The 24156-nt window shown below is 37.6% G+C and overlaps 1 protein-coding gene across 2 annotated transcripts; it reads right to left on the bottom strand.

The window, feature by feature from the left end:
• Positions 1 to 899: 899 nt before the first annotated feature.
• shox (short stature homeobox) lies at positions 900 to 11464 on the bottom strand. 2 transcript variants are annotated; one of them, XM_038284803.1, is made up of 6 exons: positions 10974 to 11464; positions 9306 to 9514; positions 6463 to 6520; positions 6180 to 6289; positions 3183 to 3395; positions 900 to 2807 (listed from the first exon to the last, which is right to left on the bottom strand). In XM_038284803.1, the coding sequence occupies exons 1-6, from the start codon at positions 11218 to 11220 to the stop codon at positions 2718 to 2720; spliced, it is 927 nt and encodes a 308-aa protein (XP_038140731.1). In that variant the 5' UTR covers positions 11221 to 11464; the 3' UTR covers positions 900 to 2717. The 2 variants fall into 2 exon arrangements, with proteins under 2 accessions (XP_038140731.1, XP_038140732.1); XM_038284804.1 differs by having other exon boundaries at positions 6180 to 6268.
• Positions 11465 to 24156: the final 12692 nt, after the last annotated feature.

Genomic DNA, 24156 nt, shown 5'->3' with positions numbered 1-24156 from the left:
TAGATCCTATAGCTCTATAGCTCCAAGAAACGGATTCTTCTCAGTGATACATTTCTCAAGCCATAAAAACAAAAAAGGATTGAAGTAAAGGGGAACATTGGCCAAACTCTTGAGAGTTGTTGCCAACATAAGGAAGCAAAGGAACTCTGAAGTCTGAACTGTCTAATTCAAATGTTTGCTAATGCAGGCATTGCCATACCTAACAACCAACTGGTAAACAATACAATTGAAGCCTGGAACAAGAATGAGCCCAGACAAGTTAAACTTGTATCTATCTCCTCTAACTTTACTGATGACATAAGGGCCAGACTTCCGAAACCATATCTTTCTGCTGTAGCTTGACACACAGTGAGAAATGAGTTGCATCAAGCAGCTCAATTTGCTCTGCCTGCATGTGTTGTGGAGTGTATGCAATGAGCTTGGTCTGCTGCAACAGATCCGACATGAATGTCAGCTCTCAGCTCACATTGATATTGATTCTCAGGATGCAAAACTTGGAGAGACTCCCCTGCATGTTGGCAAAAAGAAAACATAAAAAATAAAATGTAAGACATTTCTGAATGTTTGCTGTTGGACAGAGATAGATAGGACAAATTTCCTTCGATACTTCTGAAACTTTTTTTTTTCAGTCTTTTAAAGGGGTTTAAATTTTTTAAATCAATGGGCTCAACAGTGATACAAGTGTAGAGCTTGTAATCAATAAACGGAGGCCTTAGTCCTCAACCAAACCATCCTGCCACATTTTCTCAATAAATACCACAAGTTCCAAAAATAAGACGAACTGGAATTAGTCGATCAGTCTCAAAGAAAACTATGAGGTATGAATCTGACTGACATCTCCTTACATTTTATTAATAAAACTAGATAACTTTTAGTGATAACAAAAATCAAAACTCAAGTACAAATATTTATAGCTTTATTGATATTTTATTCGTACAAGATGTACATTCATATTTTGTGAATCAAAAAGGGGTGGAAACAAAAACAGCTGTACGATGATCCATGTATAGGCATGCTTGCATATGAAATGAAAATCCTTTGAATGGGTACAACAAATTCCATGGAGAATTGTTTAAGTTCAACCATCCCTGAAATCTTTGTAAACTCAGACACGCTACATTACCTTTTATTTTATTTTTTACGCTTTTTTTTTCTTTTTCTTTTTTTAGGCAAACGATGCACTACGGCCACACCTCCTAATTCAAATTAAACACTTAAAAAAAAACATTACAAAAATAAATGCAAAGCCATGTAAAAATGTACACTTGTATTTCATCCATAAAACTTTCAGACAAAATAATAAATAAAATAAAACACTCATAGGTTTAATTTAAAAATGGAGACATAGATAAACATTTTTAAATGGAGGTCTGATAACGTAGAAAATGTTTGGAGGTATACATAGACCTGAAAATGATCTACATATCTAGTGCTGCAGTGTTGCTTTGAATTAGATTGAATTGTTTTGTTTAAAATAAGGAAATCTAATCTAAATTATCTGGGAAGGACTGGTAAAAAATATCTGTTATTACATGCAAAAAGTCAGCTAATTGTACTGAACTGCCTGCTGATGTTGCAGACTTAATTTGTTCAAAATATTCAAAATCTCAAAGTAGGTTAGATTTTATGTCTTGTCTTTGCAGCATCCAAAATCTGTGCTCATGTCTTCCCAGACAGATGTGCCTGTTGAAACAAAACGTCAGAATACGTGTGAGCTTTGCGGGATATGGCACCTGATTAATTTTTCTTGATTGAAATAAAACATGCACTGCCGTTAAGAAATTAACTTTCCAACAGTGCATGGAAAACAAGGAAAGAGTTTTTTTTGTTTTTTTCTTTTTCTATCATCGAGGATTAACTGCTAGCTGTTGTAACTTTTTTTTTTGCTATTTACAGTATTGCACTTAAACTGCACACATCTGCATTTCAGTTTGACTGATGCTTGGTTCATATTTTCAGAATTACAAAAGCAAAAACAAAGAAATTCCCATTATACCCTTTGCTTATCGTGATGATATCAAAACCCTCCCTCCCCTCCCTCTTTAATTAGTAAAGTAGTTTCGCTTGTAGTGCCATTTGTAAACACCCTCTTACAAGACCTGAAGTGCAAAGGCTATCTTCACTTCTTTTACCTTAGTTACAACACAACAAGAAGGAAATGTAGTAAGAGAGAGCACGCCATGAGGAGGATTTCATTCCGTCACAAGTCCAGCATCCCACAAAAAAAGTCTCTCACTTCCCAAAGCAAAGCAAAACAAAAACAAACAGAGGGTTGTTTCTCTTGTTACAGCACAGGTCCACTAAAAGAGCAATGTTTTTTTGGGATGGAGACCTTTGACTTTAACAGGGCTGCTGAACGGCAGTGTTAAAAACAGCTGTTGAGAAGTTGCGTCAGGTGGGCGATGGGGGACCGGCCATGGTACGGTCCTCCATGAGAGCTCATGCACTCTGCAGCAGCAGCAAACACAGTGGTTGGAGACAAATATGGCCTTTTTTTTGTTTTTCTTCTTCAAACTACTGAGCGGGGTGGAAAGGTGAAAGCCATTCCAAAGCTTTGGTGAGATGATGTGTGGGCCTGCCTCCCCCCCCTCCCTAAAAAAAAGCTCGACCCCTCTGTTTGTGACGGCAGCCAGTGGCAGCGAGTCTCTGCTCTTGACCCTGCCAGTTTGCTTTGTTCTAACGTCCTCTGGTCTGACGGGGGGCCCCCGTCCTGGCCCTCAGACAGACATCCACATGTGTTTGTACGGTCCTTGGGATGTGATCTGTGCCTGGAGTGGACTGAGCCACTGGCCCCGCAGAAGTCCTGCCTGTTGGGCGAAAAGTAAAAGGTGATTTCACTGGTATTTAATTACCGTTCTCTACAAGTGGTTTGTTTTGGCAGCTGGTTTTGTGACAATTTTCCCTCCTCCTCCTTCTGCTTTATTTTCTTCCTCCACTCTTCCCTCCCCTCCCACTTTCCTCCTCCTCCTCTCCCACACACACTCTCTCTACCCCTTTCTCTCTGTATATGTTCCTCTCTTTCATTCTCACTCAGTGTTTTTGTTTAGTTTAGTATTTAACTGTGAGTGTCACAGCCCAGTTTCACAGGCCCAGTCTTGTGTGAGAGGTGATTATGGGCATCAGGCGAGCGGAGGGGCAGCCCGGTGGGGTCAGAGTCCCAGAGCCTCCGTGTGTTTTCTTGCCTTGAGTCGCAGGTCAGCGATGCTGGAGTTCTTGCTGTTGCTTTTGGCGGCCGCCGCCACTGCTGCTGCCGCTGAGGCGGAGTCGGCAAGGGAGGCAATAGGTAGTCCGAAAGGAGGGGGTGGGAACATCAGGTAGGGGGCGTGAGCGGCAAGGTGAGGATGTAGGTGGGGATGTGAATGGGTGACTCCGTCCAGCTGTAGCTGTGCTTGAACCTGCAGAGGAGCAAAATAGGGAGTTAGTCATCATGATTGTAAAAGGAGGCTAGGATTTAGGTTTCACAGTCTGACACTATTAAGCTCCCCCTCAAAGCTGTTGCTTACGGTGTGTTTTCAAAGAAAATAGCTGAGGGCCACGGTCGACACTTTAGCCCTTTCTTCGTGTCAGCTATTCTAAAAGTTAATGAATCATACATTGCTCCTAGAGACCATATCCAATTCAATCGCCAAATCAAAGTCTTTCCAAAACCCAGAACAGATCTCTTTAACTCCAAAATATACAGGCCTGTAATCCTGATTATGTATTTGATTGCATAAATAAACAACTTTTGCACTAAAAAGACATTTGGAGTTATAAATATTTATTCAGACATATCCCTGAGTTAAGCAGAAAAAAAAGGAAGCAGAAACCATAAGGAGCATAAGATATCAGTTTCACATTCTTGGCAATTATTTTATAAGTAGGTGAAAATTAAGCATCAGCATACTTCAGAGGGAGAGAACTGAGCCCTGTTGCCATTTCTCATGTGCTTCAAGCACCACAGGAAAAAAATGAAAGAAAGGGGGGGGTAACTAAAGTACTTCACGCTTTGGTCTCTAACCAAAATAGAATTGGTCAACGCAAAGTTTTTAACCTGAACTAAATATTTATTTTTCACTTTGCTTCCTTTCAGCTTGGCATACCAAATACCAAAAAATGACTTGAGCTAAAGGCAAATGAAAGGGAAAATGAGTCTGAACCGCAAATGCATTCTGCAAAGGCATCCCAAACAAAAGCAGCTGCAGACAAAAAAACGTACTTACTCAAATAAACACACAGCTTTGAGTACACTGCACTAGGAATAGGAAATTTCAATCAGTGACGGAGAAGGAAATTATTTGAACGCTACATTCTGATGATTGAGAAACCTCACATTGTTATTTATTCGGTTATATCAATCAACGTTTTAATATATATGATTAAAAATATCATGTCCTTTGTAGCAGCGACATAAGCACTGCTAAATTTAAACAAAGTAATTATCATTAAAACCAAAATGATTCATATCATAAAGAGATTAGGGTGATGGTAATGAGGCCTTCCAACCTAAAAGCCTCAGAAAACATCAAAGGATGGAATAGTCAAAATTGTAAAGGAAAAAAAAAATATAAAAAAAAACACATAAGAGTGAGTGTGTTTTTTATAAGACTGTTTTTCTATAAAATACAAATACATAAAAAGGAAATTTTTCTTTTACATTCTTATGGTATAATTTGAAAGATGTCCCGTTTGCAATCAGAAACACACACCTTGAATGAAAACAATTTTTTTATATAAAACAACTAGGGTCACAAAATATGTTTGAGCTATAGTGGATATAAATACAGTGGATGTTTTATTTTTTAAAGTTCTTATGTGTTGTCTAAAAATACTGATGGACATTTTAATACTTTTATATCACTATTGTATTTCTATAGATGCAATAAAATATGATGCCCGTATTTTAAGTTTATTTCGTCCACCCCTCCCATATACTTTAAACTACAATCCTGCTATAATTTTTGAAAACGAAACAAAAAACATGAGCCTTGAGTTTAACTCAAAAAGCATATAAGCAGATGAGTAACTGTTGGAAAGGGGGGAACCTTTCTAATCCACCTTTACTTTTGCAAACCTGCAGCTATCCACTGCATCTATGCCCACAGCCTGTTCCAGCCCCATTCAGCATGCCTCTCTCAGTATGCAGGCCTCCAAGCCTCCGCCCCTGCCAGCTTTCTCAATGCCAATATCCATCAGAGCCCACTCCATTCCCCCCGCTTTCATCATCTCCTTTTATGTTGTGCTCACGCCTGCCGCACTGTTGGCTTAATTAGGCACCTGCTTTTTCACTAGGGTCAAGCAGACAACACAGTAGCTGGTTCAGATATGAAACCAATACATTGCCGAATCAGATGAGTGGCCTCTACCTCTCTTCTGTCTCTCTATGAAAGGAGAGGGAAAGACGCTAAAGGTTGCACCAATATTTGATCCGTCTCTCTCCATTTCACATGAAGCAACTTTATATAGTTGCATATGAATTTATAAGTGTGAAAATTCTGACTCCAGTTCCATGAAAGCATGAGCTTCTGTAAGATTATTGCAACATGATAACCTTCTGTAAAAAGTGCAAAAATTAAAACAGAAACAAAAATATTTTTTAGCACTCTTTAAGATACAATACATTTGATACATAGAATTAAGCAAACCGCCCTCTCAGTTTGGCAAAAAGTATTATACCTTTTAGGCATTTTTGCTCTTTACAAAACAACACAAGCTAATATTAGTTTGATAATTATTCTTGCTACTGGCCCTGTTCCTCACAACTTAAAATGTTATTAAACAGACAAATTTGTCGTTCTTGTATTTCCAGGAAACATTAAAAAGCCTTATTTAAGCCATCTGACCAGCAGTGAGCAGCAACAGGTGTGGGAGGTGGAGCTGTGTTTTATCACATGCCCCACCAAATTGAATAAAACCCCAAATCCCCTCAGCTTTTCTAAGTAAAGAACTTTACGACAGTGCGTAGGAAAATTCTAGCGGTTTTGAAACTGTGACTTTTTGCAGACCTCAAAACCAGTAATTACCCTGTGCCTATTTCCATATTATCATACATGAACACGACACAAACTAAAAAAGAAATCCCAACAGTTACACTGACTTCAGAAACTGCAAAGTAAGAATTGCTCCTTAATTCATCTTATTCGCCCTCCGCTTACATTTCCCAAAGGATTCAGGTTTGAACCTTGAAAAACATGGCCTACCTGTTGAAAGGGCATTCGCAGGGCGCCCATATTGACATAGGGTGCTACTCTGCAAGCATCCAGGTGACTACCGCTGCCCAGAATCACACCTGGGGAGAAGGGAAAGATGTCTGTCAGGCAGCCAGACAGTTGTTGTTATGTGAGATGAGGAGATCACAGATTTTTTGCACATAAATATAAAAAAGAATTTATATAAAAACATGTATAAATACAATCTGAATATAAATACAATACATGAAGAATATGGCTGAAATAGTTGATAAGTGTTGAGGGCGATATTTACCTTTGTGCATTTGATTTTCTTGCTTTCGACATTTCGCCCTTCTGTTCTGGAACCAGACCTGCATTTAAAGGGGACAAAATAATGCAATTAGTAAAAGTAGAAAATAAAACTTCCAACATGTATTCCAAAAATATGTTAAAAGGATAATATATATGAAAAGGTTTACAGTTGACCTTAACAAAATGAAAGAAATGGTCAGGTGAAATTAACATGAAATATATTAATTATAAAAAGAAAATGAATTTCAAATGAACTAAAACAACAAAATAAATACTACAAAATTATGAAGGGATGCCACCACCAAAACAACAAATATCTGAATAATAATTTAAAAAAGAGAGAGAGAAAAAAAGGAATCACTGTGGTGATGTGTCGTTCATGTCATTAACCATCTCCCCAATTTGCAGCCTGCCTTTTAAAGCTGCGGGCGATATGCTGGGCCTGGATTGTTAATCGCCATCAACTTAATTTGCTTCGTTGAATAACATTATCTCCCCTCCCCTTCGACCCCCGCAATGATTATCATTTACAGATGCGAAATTAGTGTGTCGGTGGCGGACCTAACAGGAGGGGGGAATGAGGTGGGGGGGCAGCAGACCGGTGATGACTCACAGTCAGGGCGCCACTAGCCCGATTCCAGCTGCGTAAAGGAGCTGCGTCCCTGGGTATTACTGCAGCAACAGGGGGGCCAGTCAATAAACGGTGTCATTAGTGACAGAGGGGAGGGGGGGAAATGGCAAGAACATAAAACTCTATCTTGAAATAATGTATAAGCTTTTAAAAATGTCTATTATATTATATTAAATTATATTAATAACAATAACGCGTTCCATTTTGGACTGTGCTCTGTCTGTGTTTGATCTGCTCTTCAGCAATACAAACGTGTTTATCAGTATCCCAGGTGATTTTTTTTTTTTTTGCATCCACGCAACAGCCATCCCTCAGATAAATCAAGGCTAATATTAAGACGGGCCCCGGATCAATTCCAATTACGCGCCAGTATGTTAAGCAAAGTGAACTACACTGGTTCAGACAGTTATTTCTTCATTAAGGGCCACTCAATGATGCGCTTCACAAATACCCTAATCTCATTTCCTTTTTGATTTTTTATTAGAGACAGTGAATAATGACATTTAATTTAGCGGCGCGCCAGAAAAGCCAGAGATATTAGTCCTAACCGGATTACTGCCTGCTCCTCACCAAGCTCTCATAACTTTCAATTAGATTCATTGACAGCTGCTCGGAGCGCAGGTTCACAGCCTATACAGCGACCCCGCTGCACAAAAAAGGCTCTCTGAGATCTTGTTGGATTCTGGGCGCTTAGAATCCTGATTTGAGAGGGGAAAAAAAACAAAACACCAAGACTGCTAGGACTTTGCCCGCCGTAAATTATTCTAATGAACACACTTTATTAGCTGGGGTTGCAGTTTCACCCCCGCGTCGCGCTGTCAGCCGCAGTCCGACAGTGTTCAGCTCCAAAATGGTGCAGTCGCCCCGCTCATAAAGCTCTATGATGGGGCTTATTCATCTGATTAGATAGATCTGAACAGCAGCAGAGTTGCTTCCACAATCGAGTTATTTCTAATCTGTTTTTATGGGGACACTACATCAAAGCCGGTGGCAGATATTGCAAAGAAAATGAGGAGGGATACGAGTTGACATAAGAGCGCGTCCCTTGAAGCGGCCATTCAGGCTCTTCATTCATTTTAATCATTGTTGGGAAGGTTTTTTTTTTCCTTTTTTTTTTCTTTTTTTTAACCACCCCTTCCAACACTTTGCAGGCCTCTCGTTTCCTTTTCAGACTATAGGTTCTTATATCCCCGGTTATATATAGCGAATTACGCTGCTTTGTAATGGAAGCAAACTTACTATTAAGCTACTAATTTGAATAACATAGTACATCACAGAAAACAAACTAGTATATAAACTGCACGTTTGAATATTTATAAACTGTTCACTTTGCTATATAAATTGTGCGAATTAATCAATAATCCATTTTCCCTTAATTAGTTTTGGAGTAAATTATAAAAAAATAAAAAAAAAACAACAACAACATATACAGATCTGTTGCTTTTTTCTTTTGCACCATAAGGGCAGCATTCGTTTTTATTTCAAAAAAAGTATTTTTTTTTTATATGATAAAAGAAAATACTGAATTTTAATTTGGTCTCAACCACCTTAAAATGGTTTAAAAAAATGAACGATGGAAAAACGTCAACATGAATATGCCTTATGATGTCTTAATTGTGTTGAAATTAGCTCAAATAAATCCTTGTGATTTAGAAAAGATTTTACCCAAACCTATAGGCTTAAATGCTTACATTTTAATGTCAAAATGAAGAGAAGATCTTGGCAACCTTATTAGTAATAATAAAAGACTCCCATAGATGTTAAGTATCCTATATGAGGGCTTCATGTTGAAATGTTAATGCTGGAAATCTTCAATATAATCATGATGTTTTTTTTTGTTTGTTTTTTTATTCCACTGAGGAACATTTAAATAATACAATATAATTAGAAATTTTCTTAGTGAAAATAATATTGAAAATTTTTTTGAAATAAGTTTACATTTTTCATGTATCATTGACAATTAAATCAAATCAACTTCAGTTTTTTTTTTTTTTTTTTTCCAAATAAACTCTATGTATACTTGTGGTTGTTGCAAGATTCAATTACTGATGCAGCGCACAGAACAATTAACAGGAGCTTGAAACGATGAGCGCTTGGTGGGGAGGCTTACTTCTATAGGCAGCAGTCTGCAGAAATCTTTCCCGTTTTTTTTGTCACATGCATGGGGATTTTAAAAAGAAAAGAAAAGAAGAAAGAAAGGGTTGATTCTGCACCTGCACTCTGGCCTCTGACAGTCCAAGTCTCTGGCTCAACTCCTCTCTCATGAAAGCGTCCGGGTAGTGCGTCTCATCAAAGAGCCGCTCCAGCTCGTTGAGCTGCTCCAAGGTAAAGTTAGTGCGACTCCGCCGCTGCTTCAGTTTGCCCTGTGCGTCCTCGTCCTCGGACTTGACGTCCTCCTTTTTCTCTTTGCACTCGTATATCCCTGTTGGGAACAGTTTGGTGGTTAAAAAAAAGAGAAAAAAACCGAGTGGGTTTTATATCAAACACATAGATTGGTTTGCAATAAAACCCACACAGACTTTCATGCTGGGTCCAATATTCAGCCAAGATAATGGGGGCCATCCAGGGGCCTTAAGGGCCTGGCTGTTTGACACCATGCAGCACCAAAAAAAAAAAAAAAAAAAAAAAAACATGACCCAGTGTGGACTTTGAAGTAGACCTTTCAGCTTGGAAGTCTATATGTAAACCAGTATACAGCGAGATAAAAGACATTAAGTCAACAGAAAGAAGAATGAATACATCTGTAAAGTCACCACATATATATATATATATAGGCTATATATATATATATATATATATACTATACAACCCAACCTGAATTAATTATAGCTGCCTCAGTTTGCTTTCTTCTTTTACAGTTAAAATCACTGCTGTCCTATTATTAGTAACACGGCTGTCAGCAGTTTGGATTACAAATCTGCTTAATCCCAGTTTTTTGCATTTGTTGTTCTTTCCTGACGTGAATCCCATTAGTCCTCAAGCTGAATGCTGATAGATTTATATAAATGTTGATTAAGTCAATCACCCTGCTTTGATCCTTTTTGGCAAAGAGGTGCAGAGTAACATAGAGGAAAGCTGGGTCTCAAATGAGTAATAACTGTTAACTAAACGTTTAAAAGCAGTGGATACAGTCTGGCCTCTAATTCTGTTTTTAAATTGCATCTTTTTTTATAAATGCTAGAGAAAATATTGTTTTAAATGCGCGACAGTAAGTTTTGGCCTAACTGTTTAAATTATATTTTCAGTAGGTGCAGAACATTTAAATAAAAAAGGGATGGAAGAGATTGGAAGCATTAGGATTGATAAAGGCAATTCAATTGCAAGGGAAATTTATTATCATGATAAAATTACAGGGGAAGTTTTAAATGTTGGATTAGAGGATGTAAAATCTAACCGAAATCAAATTTTATGTATTTAATATATAAGAGAAAAAATAATAAAAAAAATACTACTACAATGATACTATTTGTTTTTTGTTTTTTTTTATATTTATGGCACAATATTCTAAACACCAATGTATCCAATGGACAACTTACTAAGTATTATCGAACGTTTATTTAGTTTGTAAAACATGACAATTTCTGAGAAAAATCATTGCTCTTATTATTATTATCTTTATAAAATACATTTTTGAAAACATTAAATAGTTAAAGTGCTGCTCAAACGAAAGGCCCGCCTCTTTATGTGCAATAATCTCCCAATAAACTGTTAACTTTTCTTTTTTTAATAGGGTCCATATCCACATTTAAATGCTTTTTACGCGTTAATTCGTGAATATAATTCCATTGGGGGGGAAAGGCTGATCTTGAGATATTTTCGGCAACATAATACTGATTTCTTTTTTTTTTCTATTAAAAAAAAATCTGAAAATAAGGGCTCACCATCTGTCGCTCTGGAAACATTAAAGTCCTTCAGTTTCTCCTTCTCCAGCTCCACGTGGTCCTTGTAGAGGTGCACGGGGCAGTGGTTGGTGTCCGTAATGTCCTGCAGGTTGGTCTCCGGGCTGCCCAGCTCCCGAGCCCGAGCCAAGCCGCTCTCCAAAACTTCCCTGTACGTGATGCTCTCTTTGCTGCTCTCCTTGCTCTTCTGATCGAAAGACTTCGACACGAATGCCGTAAGTTCTTCCATGGTTGCTCGCCTCTGTCGCTCAGTAGTGGTCCTGTTGGTTTGGTTTTTTTTTTTTTTTTTTTTCAGGGGGTGAAAAAAAAATCCACCGTAAAACGAATCTGTTGTTCTTCTTGCACAGCCGCTGCTGCTGCTGCTGCTGCTGACGGCTCTGCGCTCTTTTTCTGTGGAGGCTGACAGCGGCGACAGGATAGAAGGGGTGGAGAGGAGGTGAGATCACTCCTGCTGTTGTGGCTGTGTATTTGAGAGCTACACTATTTATACACAGCCACCTCAACCTAGCCCCCCCACCACACACCCACCCACCCACACCCACTCTTCCCTCCGATCTCTGTGTCTTGGGCAATTACAGGCCGCCTCTACTTTGCAGAATTCAACTTTCAGCAGCTTTTTTTTTTTTTTTTTTTACCCCTTTCTTTTTTCTTTTTTTTTTTCTTCTCTCACAAATCAATGATGGGACTGATGGAGGCGGTTAATTGAATTACGGGGTCATTAAAATGCTCACGGTGCGTCGCTCCTGCAGGAGGTAGTGTTATGGCTGTTACGTCTAATTAATTCTGCGAAAATGTAATCAACGTGATACGAGCGCAGCGGATTGTGGAGTTTACGCTTTATTTGGTAGCCTACTTTGTATGAAACCTATATCCGAATGGACTTTTTTTTTTTTTTTTTTTTTTGATAGTGAAGACAGAAAACCCGTAGATAGAAAATGAAAAATGTGACTTTTTATATTAGTAAATTTAAGCAGATGTTAAAAAAACGTGTTTATTTATTTTTTTAAGATTGATTTAAAAAAAAAAAATTTTTCATTCCAGGAAAAACATCTCAGCGCATTAAGATATGAAAAAAAATCTAATTAATTTTTAAGTTTTATATATTAATAGCTCTTTTGAGTATTTCCATCTAATCCTTTTTGGTTTTAAATGCGGTATAAGAAATCAATAAACACTTACAGTTGCGGGGGGGGGGGGGGGGGGGGTCTATTTTTAAGCTTTCTATGGGAATGGGGGAGCCCATAAAGACCTTAACACTATCTGCGTTGTTCATCAGTCCAGGGCGCACAGAAACACAAAAGGCCGAGAGAGCAGCGCGCTCCCCTGGGTCTGTCGCCCTGAGCGGCCCGCCGCGGTGAAACTATCATATCTCAGCTCTCTAATGACTCGGTGTGATGTCTCTCCATTTATCAGTGAGACCCGCTTGCACATCAGTGCAGGGCTGACGCACAAGACGAACGCACTCCCTCTCTCCCTCTCTCCCTCTCGCTCCCTTGTGCCATGAACTGCGTCTTTTGTCGCTAATAGACCTAAATCCTCTTTCAGACGCAAATCTGCGCTCCCCGGTCGTGTGCCGCGACATCATTCCCTACAATAGAAGTGGCGCTCACAGGAGGCGTTTAAACCGATATAATCCACGAATAGGGATCATTAATAATAATAATAAATACATTCTTTACTTTTCTCTGTTTTATATTCATTATATATTGCTTTTAAGACGAACTAAATTGCGTGCAAGATTTCCCGCTAATGTTTCCAAAAACGGAAGATGTGTTTATTTCTATAGACATTCTATAGACAACATAAGGATTTTAAAACTGCACTGACAGAAATTGTTAGAATTTAACCACTAAAACTGGTGTAAGAATTTACAAAGGGCAGACAAAGTAAATCTGCACATTCCAATACTTCTAACTTTGCTCATTTAGTAAACAAAACAAATTCAGTATTACTCATAAATACCTAAGAAATGGAAGTGTCAGCATATAAGACATGTTTGACGTTTCTAACCGACTGTATTGGAAATGTGCTAGTTTTTTTTTTTTACTTATTAAGAATTGGGAATAGTGCAAAGTGCTTTATTTTAGATTATTCATCATTATTTTAATTCTGTTTTGCTAAATCTTTAGAACACTAGTTTGTATTTTAGAAATCCAAATTAATTTTAATCTGTAATTAGATAGTTAAAAAAAATTAAAACTGTAAAAAAAGAAAGAATAATAATAGGTACTGCTTTAATACTTTATACATTTCTGGTCCAGATTTCTAAATTTAGAGGATGCTAATCATTTTTCATCTACCCTGATTTCAATTCAATCAAAGGGATGATTTTATCCATATTTCTTAGTTGAACTAATTTAATTTAAGAGCAAAAAGACAAAAGAATTTGTCAAGCTACAGCCATTTTTATAACATAACACAAAGAGAACTGGTTTTCCAACGAGCACAAAATGATATATATTCTAACAATGTAACATAAACCTTGTCCTTACAGCTAAAACATTCCCTCAGAGTTTAGAAGTTGAGTTTGGAGTTCGACAACCGCTTCTGCTGTCACTTCACTAGCCTAACTTTAATATAACCATTATTCTTGTCCCATCACATACATTATTCTCATATAACAGCTTTTTACTGTTAATAAGTTTAATTAACTATCTATGATACAACTCATATAATCCTATATTGGCCTTTCTTTTTTCTAAACTGTTACGACAAACAAGAATGCAGCTAATGCTTGCCTGGACCCAGATTTTCTGTCAAACGCCAATAAATCTGTTTAGTTAGTTGTTTTTTTAGCAAATGAATACATAATCTTATCAGAATGAACCAATTTTTTTACCGCAATAAACATTCAAACTAATATGGCTGGTTAAAAATCAATTGTTTGTACAGTGCACAGACGAATCTAAACATTGACAGTTTAACCATTTGCATACATTACATATTGGTCGACTGAAGTCAGTATTTCATGAGCATAAAATAAGAGGCTTTATCAGTTAAAATAAAATGAAATTAATAAAATAAAAATCCCTGAAGAGAATCTGACCTAGATAGTCTGCCTTTAGAATTAGCTCCTTCACCTAACTAGCAAAAGATGGATACAAGCAAAAGTTCTTGACCAATTCTTTCTGATAACACTTAACTTTTACTCAAAGACAAAAAAAAAGTGAATATTAATATAAAATAGGCTACAAAAGAAAAATGGATTTTTATAGTGTAGGTCTATTTATTTTGTCATTTCAACAGTTCATCCAACCAGTAACCTATACCTAATGTTATTAACTGCAACAGAATCTTTTCCCAAAAATACAAAATAAAACATGTTGCCAGAAGGCCTGTGAACTGCGACTGCGCCTGCCTGTTTAATATGAATGACCAACAAGGCGCCCAATTAAAAGAAGACAAGGCAGAGCAGCCCTGCACATCCCCTGTACCTCTTCACTATTTCACCAACACCACATTTTTATTTGCTAAAATACCTTTTTGCTTCTTATACCAGTGCTGTAGTCAACAGCTTTCTCAGCTTGTCTAAATATTTATTGCTATACAAACTCCGGTCTCACATGCAGAAGGGATTTGTCGCCCAATCAGGAGCAGCCTGGAGGAATATCAGAAGAGGGATGCTCCTTACTGTACATCAGCAGTGCTGTTGCTACAGTTTACCCCCCCACCCCCCACTAGAAAACCTCTTAAAGGGACCTCAGTCACATTTCTCCTCACTGTTAACTTCTGTCTAATTCCAAAGCCCCACCCTTTTTGCTACATAATTCTGAACATGTTTGATTAATTTACTCGTTAACATTCTTACTGACACTTTTAACATTTATGTATCATCCTATATACATTTTCCTATCTTTTTAAAGGTAACATTAACAAAAAAAAAACCCAGAGGTTAATCTTTGAACTAACTTTTCCATGCAATTTGTTTTTATTTGCTTGAAATAATCTGAAATGTTTATTTACCTGCAGGTAGCTGCATGTCTTTTTTTTCTCTCCAAAATGAGACAAACACATTCTTATCTTGTATCCGTCTCGCTGATATCTCTTCATAAGTGGAATCTGTTTTTCTTTCTGCTTGTTAGGAACATTATCAAGACATTATCAGTTTGAAATAAGCCTGTGCCCGTGGAGGTGTGTATAAAGCAGAGGGGGGAGAAAGTGAAGAAATCACAGAGGATTATGGATTGTGTAGCCCCCAGCTGATCATACATCAGATTTACACATCTGGGCAGCGGTTTTAATATTGTAACAGCCAGACTTCAGAGCTGTGGGCAGCCTGTGGGATGGTTTGGTTCCCTAAAGTCTGTCAGGTTCCACATTTGAGAGGAGAGAACACAGAGAGGGTCAGGGCGGCCCCCATTTTTTTTTTCTTCTTTTTTTCGTTGTGTGCAAGGCATCACAGCTTCAACCTGTTTACCCTGCAGGACTAATCCCTCATTTGGGAAGAGCACAATTACCCTAAATGCAAATCTTTAATTCTGGTGGGGTGCAAATACTTTTTTCCCCAATTTATTTAAATTAGGGGATTAAAAAAATACTTAAATATAATCTACTGTCCTTATAATTATATACTTCAAATGTATTTGAAAGTAAAAGTCAGGGATTGAAAAAACATTTTTAAAAAATCTCTTTGAACCACAGTTGAATAAGCTCTTAATAGAAGACAGATGTTATAGTCCAAATGGTTGCCCCGAGAAAGGCTATAAGAGGATTTAAAAAAAAAAAAAACGTGACTTTCAAAAAGCAAATGCACAGCAAGATTCTAATTCAATTTCCACGAGCATGATAGTCTTTTCTTACATCTGCGCTTATCTCCAAATATCATCAAGCTTTGTTTTTTTTGTTTTTTGTTTTTTTTTCTGTAGGGACACGCAAATACCAAAATGAGAAAAAAGAAAGTAATAAAGTGGTTTACTTGAATTTGATTCAGCGATGCCGTACAGATGTGGACCTGAGCGGAGGGAGAAAATTGGATTCTTCCACTTGTAAGAAATAAAAATCTACCTTCTCCCATGAGGATACAGGATATTTGAACTTACTGCAGTGTTAATGATGGTGATCGTGTGTGTATGTGTGTTTATTAGAGTCCTCTGGTTTGTCTTCGGGTGTGAGGAACTCATGGTTGTTATATTGCCTGCTGCCTTCATTTGGGTCTTGTGTTTTTTGCAGAGCTGTACGGTCCATAGAGACTACAGGCTGTTGTGTGTTCAAAACTCTTGTCTGCCATCTAAATAAGGCTTTCGGGGCAAGAAAGGAGAAAAAAATCAACATGAAAATACCACAGTGTGATGAACATTAGCACACACTTAACTGGGCTGCTTTGGGAATATGCTGCTTCTCCATTTTGGATTGTTATTTTTCCATGTGTGCTCTCCAACTGCTATCTACCCACAGGGCAATGAGGCCTCTAGTTTGAGCAGGAGAAGGCATGAAATTGACAGCATACCCTTAAATGCAGTTCAGATTTGCATGGAAGCCACAGTAATCCACATATAATGCTGAAAAAAATCAAACATACTTACTTCTCTTGCAATAACAACCTGACTTTCTGCTAAATCCACTCATTAAAAGAAACCATCCGTTTAAAAAGGGATGCATTTATTTAACGGAAATAACATTGGTTGTGCTTGTTTTCAAACTCCTGGGGGATTTTTTTTTTTTTTTTTTACAAATCAATAACAGAGAAATAATTCATGACTGATCATATGGTGTTTTAGCTCCTTATTTGCTGTAGAAAACCATGTTTTGTTTGGCTCCCAGAGGGCAACATGAACGACCTGTGGAGAGGCGGAGAGGACTGAGAATGGAACTGGAGAGAGTGCATGAGGATAATAGGAGGACATTGATCATTTGGCGCACAAGATGGCAACTGAACCTGTGAGTTGAGGCTAACAAGATGAATCATTTATACATTATTTAGACATGTCTGGTGTTTTTACACGTACAATCCTGTTGCATCAGGTTTGCATCACTCTCTTTGGAGGGGACACAGCTCTGTGACCTCAGATGCCAAGAAAGGCATTCAGTTATCGTGGTTTAAATCCTACATCATCTAATTCTTCTTGTCTGTGCACCAGAAAAACAGATTTAAAAAAGGGACAATTATGGAGATAAAAGGAAGACTACAAAGTTTTTGCAAAAGTGTTACTGCTTTTAGTTTTTCCAATGTTGTCATGTTGCAGCTATAAACTTCAATGCATTATTACTGTAATTTCATCGGATAGACAAACAGGAAGTAGAGTATAGCTGTAATGTGGAAAGAAAATATTATATCAAATTGAAAACATTTTAATAATTAAAGCAAAATTTGGTTTGATTTCAGCAGCCTTTATTCTGACCCTACTTCCCAAAAATAAAAATAAAATCTGGTGCAACCAGCTGCCTTTAGAGTCAACCTGTGTATTATCTAATCTCAGCATGAATCCAGCTGTTCTTTGAAAGGTTTCAGAGTTTTGTTAGAGAGGATTATTGAACAAACAGCATTGTGAAGATCAGGAAACACGGCAGACAGCTCAGTGTTAATGTTGTGGTGGATATAAAACATTATCCCAAGCTCTGAAATTTGAAAGAATGTTAACCCAATACAATCCTTTCAAGAAATGGCCATCTTATCTAACTTAAAGGGAAGGCAAATAATAAAGATGTCCATAACCCTAAAGGACCTGTTGGGGAAAAAGTTTGATGGGAAAACAATTATTAGCAGGGTTTGATCATAAAAGAACATTCAAAGCTTTGAAAACTCTATGAAGAATTGTTCAATTACCTATCCAAACACATAAACAGGGTGGTGGCAGCATCATGCTGTGAGTTTTATTTTTCTTCAGTAAGGACAGGGATGCTTGTCAGAGGTGATCCAAAGATGGATGAAGCTAAACAAAATGGTGATGCTAAAATAAGACCCCTTTTGAACTGCAAAACAAGTGAGACTGGATGAGGGTTTATATGAAGACAATCATAAAAATGTAACAGAACAACAATGAAATGTTTCAATCAAATCATAGTCCTTTTTTGGATGACCCAGACAAAGTCATTACCTTATGCTGAGTGAAGATCTAGGACAAAACTTGATAAATTATACCATTGATACCAGCAATGGTTCATCATGGTTATCTTCAGAGCTGGTAGAAGAAACCCAAAATTACTTATCAGCTGTAATGACAAAAAGTGGAAAAAAAAAACTGTTACATTTGCAACTTACAACAGACTGATCAACCCAATTGAAACACCAACCAACCCACAGACAGTGTGGTGGAGAAAGACAGAGCTAAGACCCTGTGTGACTTGCAGATAAAACAGGCAAAGGAGTTATGGTCAACCGACCAGACATTGTGATCATTAAACAGCAGAGGACAGCTGTAGTGGTCGATGTGACCATCCCAAATTATAGAAACATCAGGAAAAACGAACATGAGAAATTTGAGAAGTCCCAAGGGACTCAGGGAAGAACTAGAGAGACCCTGGAAGGTGAAGGCAACGGTAGTGCCCGTGGTCATCGGAGCACTAGGGGCAGTTAACCCCACATCGGAGAAGTGGCTCCAACAGATACATGGAGAAACATCAGAGATCTCCGTCCAGAAATTTACAGGTCTAGGAACAGCTGAGATACTGAAGAACCTTCAATCTTCTAGGCCTTTGAAAGAGGACAAAAGGAAGCCATTTATATATATATATATATATATATATATATATATATATATATATATATATATATATATATATATATATATATATATATATATATATATATATATATATATATATATATATATATATATATAGTGTGGGTTGATGGCTTCGGAAATAGATAATTAAATATCATTTATTTATTTCAGTTAGATACTTTACTCTTGTCCACTTTCATTGAACATTATGAGACCAAATAAATCTCAGTCTTGGCTGCACTAGTCTGCTACAGCTCGTAAGAACAATTAATTTTGTAAATGTGGAGACGGATCAAGTTCCCTCTTGGAAGGGAAAAGAGCATTCTGCAGACATGTTAACAACGTCTGTGGAGACCAATGAGGCCCTTTTACAATAAGTGTCCGTTTTAAGTCCCCTGCTCTGTGTGTGCGCGTGTGTATGTCTCACCACAGTAGGCTATAACGGGTCCCTCTGGTGTCTGCACGAGGGTGGCCATCCGAGACAGACGACCCTTAATGGAGTGATGCTACACTTTCTCAATCACACAATTAAGGCCTGGTCTAGAGAAAGAGGGAGAGGGAGACTTTTCAGCTCACAGCACACTGAGCAAGAAGAGGAGCGGGAGCAGAAAGTGATTTATGCTGTGGCAGAGAGGGTAAGAGCAGTCCTTGATAAATGGTTTCATTAGAATTAATTAAGAGAACCGAAGATCTGACACAGACAGCGAAGAGACTGAGGGGCAACAGTGGACATGAGAAATAAAAGAAAGATGAGGGAGAAAAGCAGAGAATAAGTGAGAAACAGATGTCTGAGATTAGAATCAGAAAATGTGTGCAATGACAAAAAATGTTTTCATGTAGGACAGCAGTGGTTCCCAACATTTTTTCACTTGTGTAACCCCTTGGCCATTTTATCATACCATGAGTACCCCCTCTGTCAAACGAGTTGATTATTTTCCAAAAATATCAAATATAACTGAAAATGAAGAATATTTATTTAATTTCTTTAACTTGAACATTTAATGCTCAGAGATTTCATTCTTTCTATTATAATAAAAAAAAACATGTTGCCTAGAAAGTGAATAAGATTTTAAATCATTACAGAAAAAACACATTGTATCCCTTTTTTTATTATATTTCTTTATCTGGGAAGTAAAATATTAAATGTTTTCACCTACCTCTTATAAAGCATTGGCGGACCACTAGGGGTACTAGTAACCATGGTTGTGAATCACTGTAGTACAGAAATCAGTGTGTGGGTTGATTGTAAATAAGCATGCAGAGCTCCACAATTCTGGGGCTTCTGTTTTTGTGTGTCAAAACCTTTTTTTTTTACACACACACAGATCTATTACCCAAAATCTATGTACAGCTGGCCTCATGAAAACTGGGGTCTCCCATTCAGAAGAGGGGCACGTTCTGCGTTTGGACTGATCCTGCATGCGCCGCAGGCTGTGTTTGTTGGCTGAAGGAAGGCTTTGATGGGCCAAATCACTGCCTCTCTTCCATCAGACGTGTCTATCATCTCATCTCTTTGAATCTTTCATCTAGTCCCACAGAGACAGAGGCCAGAACACCAGCAACTACAGACAAAACCCCACTCCGCCCTCTTGTTGATTTTTTTAAGGACTGCTTGACGTTTTTAGGTGACATGAAGACAAGGAGGACAGTGAAGACTGGCATGTAGTATTTTTGACTATTCGCAGTGTGCCTCAAGTTTGGTGGACAGACAGAAATGGGCTGTCAATGCTGCATAGTTAGAAAGTGAGAATTTTTAGCGGTGGTGAAAGGTGGGCGATCTTTTGTACATGCAGTGCTTTTAGTTGGATAGGTGGACAAGTAGGAAGAAGACTGAGCACAGATGATTGAGCGCAAAGAAGCAAATTTCTATTTTTAATAAACACTGCAAATGTCATATATAGCGCTTTGCAAGTATGTATACATAAATATGAGTAAAAGTTTTCCCTTTTTTGTTATGTTACAATAACACATTTTAAAGCTCTTGCTGAGACATAAAAAAGTATGATTTGCCCACTAATAGGGCTTATGTTCTGTGAAACTCACATGTTTAATTTCTATTGACTGCTGTCAATCATGTGCAAGGGCTTTCCCATACAGGCAGTTTTTTTGCATGACAGGGAGAGTTGATTTCAAACCCTTTCATTCTGGAACCTGTTTTACTCCTCATTTTCATGGAGTCTGTGTCATTGGGATGTGGATAATAAACAGTAGAAACAAAGTCAAACTTTTTTCCTTTAACTGTGAAAAATTGTTATGTCAACATGGTGTAAACTTTATCTTTAAAACTTGGTTCAGACTCAATCAAATTATACAGAAAACATCTGTGAACATTTATTGCCACCAGTCTAATTGCTCTGGGCCACACCATACAGTTAGTGTACATTACACCAGTGGCACGGGAAGGGGGGTGCTGAGGGGGCTGCAGCATAATATTGTACCTAAAAAGATGAAATTATTTATGTATTTATTTTTAAAAGACTGTGTTTGATATGGGGTTAAAATGATGGGCTGTGTATAAGATATAAACTAATGATTCATTATTTTAATATTTCATAAAAAACTAGGCTACTCCCCCGGAAGTGCTTCCGCAAAGGCAGCAGAAACGTATTTCTGACTATTTCGAGGTGAGAAATGGTTTTAATTCCCCTATACACTAGAATAAGGCTGCATATCACTAAATATTATGTCTGAATTAAGCTATTAAGTGATAAAATATGAAATTAGGTTTTTTTTTATGTGTGTGTTTTTTGTTTCAGATATGAAATCATTCCCCCATATCCATAGTCGAATGGACTTTCAAGATGTTCAATGCTCAGTTTAGGCGATATTTAGGCCATGTTTCATTCAAGTATTCCTGTTCCTGTTGATTGCGAGCTGTTGTTTGTTTTGAATGATTAAAAGAGAAGAAATAAAGTTTAAAATGTTCATGCTTTGTTCCGATGCATTTTAAATGGCAGTTTTTGGCGACAAATGTAGGCCTACAATATTATGTTAAAAACGTCAGCCACAGCCCTCAACATAATGATGTCACGTGTTTTCCAACCCAGCCATCAGCCCCCCTCGCTTGAAACAGCTTCCAGCGCGCCTGCATTACACCCTTTATTATGACCTTACTTCCCAAAAATAAAAATACAATCTGGTGTAACTAGCTGCTTTGAGCCTCAACCCGTTTATAATCTAATGTAAGTTTAATTTTTTTTTCACTTTTGTCACTACAGCTGATAAGTTACTAGGGTTTTCTTCTCCCAGCTCTGAAGATAACAATGATAACCATTGTTGGTATAAATGGCATCAATTTGCAGCCTAGATCTTCACTTGGCATAAAGTAGTGACTTTTTCTGGCTCATTAAAAATGGACTATGATTTGATTGAAACATTTCAGTGTTGCTCTGGTTATTTTTTTATTATCGTCATCATATAAGCTTTCATCCAGTTTCAATAGTTTTGGAACCTCAAACGAGGTTTTCCTTTCAGGATTGCCATTTTGTTTAGCTTCATCCATTTTCAGATCACCTCTGAAAAGCTTCCCTGTCCTTACTTAAGATTTTTTTTTAAACTCACAGCATGATGCTGCCACAACCATGTTTATATGTTTGCATAGGTAATCGAACAATTATCCATGGATTTTCCAAAACTTTCGATCAAATCCTGCTAATAGTTTTCCCGTCAAAAGTTTTCCACACAGTTCCTTCCCTTTACGCTAGATAAGATGGCCATTCCTTTAAAGGATTGTATTGGGTTAACATTCTTTCAAATTTGAAAATGTTTTATATACTCCACAACATTAACACTGAGCTGTCTCCTGTGTTTCCAGGTCTTCACGATGCTGTTTGTTCAATAATCCTCTCAAAGAACAGCTTGATTCACACTGGAATTATATTATACACAGGTGGACTCTAAAGGCAGCTGGTTGCACCAGATTTTATTTCTATTTTTAGGAAGTAGGGTCATAATAAAGGGTGTAATGTACAGTAACTGTACGGTGTGGCCCAGAGCAATTAGACTGGTGGCAATAAATGTTCACAGATGTTTTCTTTACAACTTGATTGAGTTTGAACCTGTTTTTAAAGAGCATGAGAAAAAAACTTTACATGTTGTGCACAAGACAATGGTTCATTGTCACATGAAACATTTGGATGTGCACATAAAACACTTCTCATGGGCCACATCACACAGTTATATTACACCAGAGATGCATAACTAAATGAACAATTTTAAGTTTAATGCAATCATCAAAAATATGACAGCACTACAGAACATATATATTTTTCTACTTAAGTCCTACATAATGGTCACCAGCATTTAAGGGAAACGCTGTTTTTTTTTTTTTTTTTTTACATTTGCCCCTTAATTTTACATTATTACATCATGTTCTATTCACCCATTTGAGTTTTGTGTCATTTGGAGCTGCTCTGAAGATATTCCGTTATATCCAAGTAACCTCTTCCTATGGGCAACGACTTGAAGGCACAAACTAAACTGTTAATTTATTTGCAGTGGTACGCCAGTATTCATAACATGTAGCCGAATCACTGTCCCCCAAACATCCGCGGTTATATCTTTTATATTTATATCTTTTAAAAACAAAATGCCGCGCGTATGACGTCATCCGTGCGGCAGACTGGAGTTATGACAAGCAGCCTGAGCCACAGGCCACTACACTCAACCCTTTCTATTCATTCGACTAGCTAATCTGAATTGTTTAATTCCATTTCGAGAGCGAGATCATCTGTGGTAGTAGTACTAGACATCTTCTAGGCATGTGAGGAAAACTAGCAGCAGTTCAGCGGACAGGATGAATGAACGGTAGCTGGCTGGCGTACTAATAAATGCTAATAATGCTGGCGTACCATAAATGATGAATTATGAACAGTTTAGTTTGTGCCTTCAAGTCGTTTGCCCATAGGAAGACGTTACTTGGATATAACCTAACAAAATATCTTCAGAACAGCTGCAGATGACACAAAACTCATATGGGTGAGTAGAACATGATGTAATAACATCAAATCAAAGCCCCAATGTAAAAAAAACCCCAAAAAACAGCATTTTCCTTTAACAGACGTACAGATTTCAGTGTGTCTCATCGGGAAGGTTTCACCACCCCATTGTTGCTACTCTTCCACAAAAAACAGATTTGTTTTGTCCATGGCTTCTTGTCCTGTCGTCTCATTCTTCCACCTCAGCTTTGGGTTTCTCCTTCTTGGGCCTCTCAACTAATTCCATGTTCTGTCAGTTTAGACAGAAGCTACGCTTGCAGCTGTGTCATACTCTTTCCATTTTTAACACAGACTATGCAAACCTTAAACGGGACTTAAAACAACATGGTTCTCCACTTCTTCATTCTGACTCTGAGAACTTCATGTCCAAACAAAATGCAAACTTCACTCTCACCTGAAGCTAGGGTGACCATATTTTCATTTTTGAAAACCAGGACACCATGCATAGAGATGTCTGTGGCATGCACGCACTTAACATAGACCTACGTAATCCTACAATAACATGAT

Source organism: Cyprinodon tularosa, unplaced genomic scaffold (genome assembly GCF_016077235.1).
Source record: "Cyprinodon tularosa strain WSP-4 unplaced genomic scaffold, ASM1607723v1 ctg202, whole genome shotgun sequence".
Taxonomy (NCBI): domain Eukaryota; kingdom Metazoa; phylum Chordata; class Actinopteri; order Cyprinodontiformes; family Cyprinodontidae; genus Cyprinodon; species Cyprinodon tularosa.
Note: the sequence above shows the minus strand (reverse complement) of the source record. Positions and strands in the feature narration are given on the sequence as shown.

What these genes read in the sequence shown, in the direction of transcription:
- shox (XM_038284803.1), bottom strand. Translation starts at nt 11,220, where the DNA reads ATGGAAGAACTTACGGCATTCGTGTCGAAGTCTTTCGATCAGAAGAGC. An exon ending in TGTCAGAGGCCAGAGTGCAG is followed by an intron (nt 6,521 to 9,305) that starts GTGCAGAATCAA and finishes CTTTAAATGCAG; the next exon opens with GTCTGGTTCCAGAACAGAAG. An exon ending in TGCGAATGCCCTTTCAACAG is followed by an intron (nt 3,396 to 6,179) that starts GTAGGCCATGTT and finishes GCTCCTCTGCAG; the next exon opens with GTTCAAGCACAGCTACAGCT.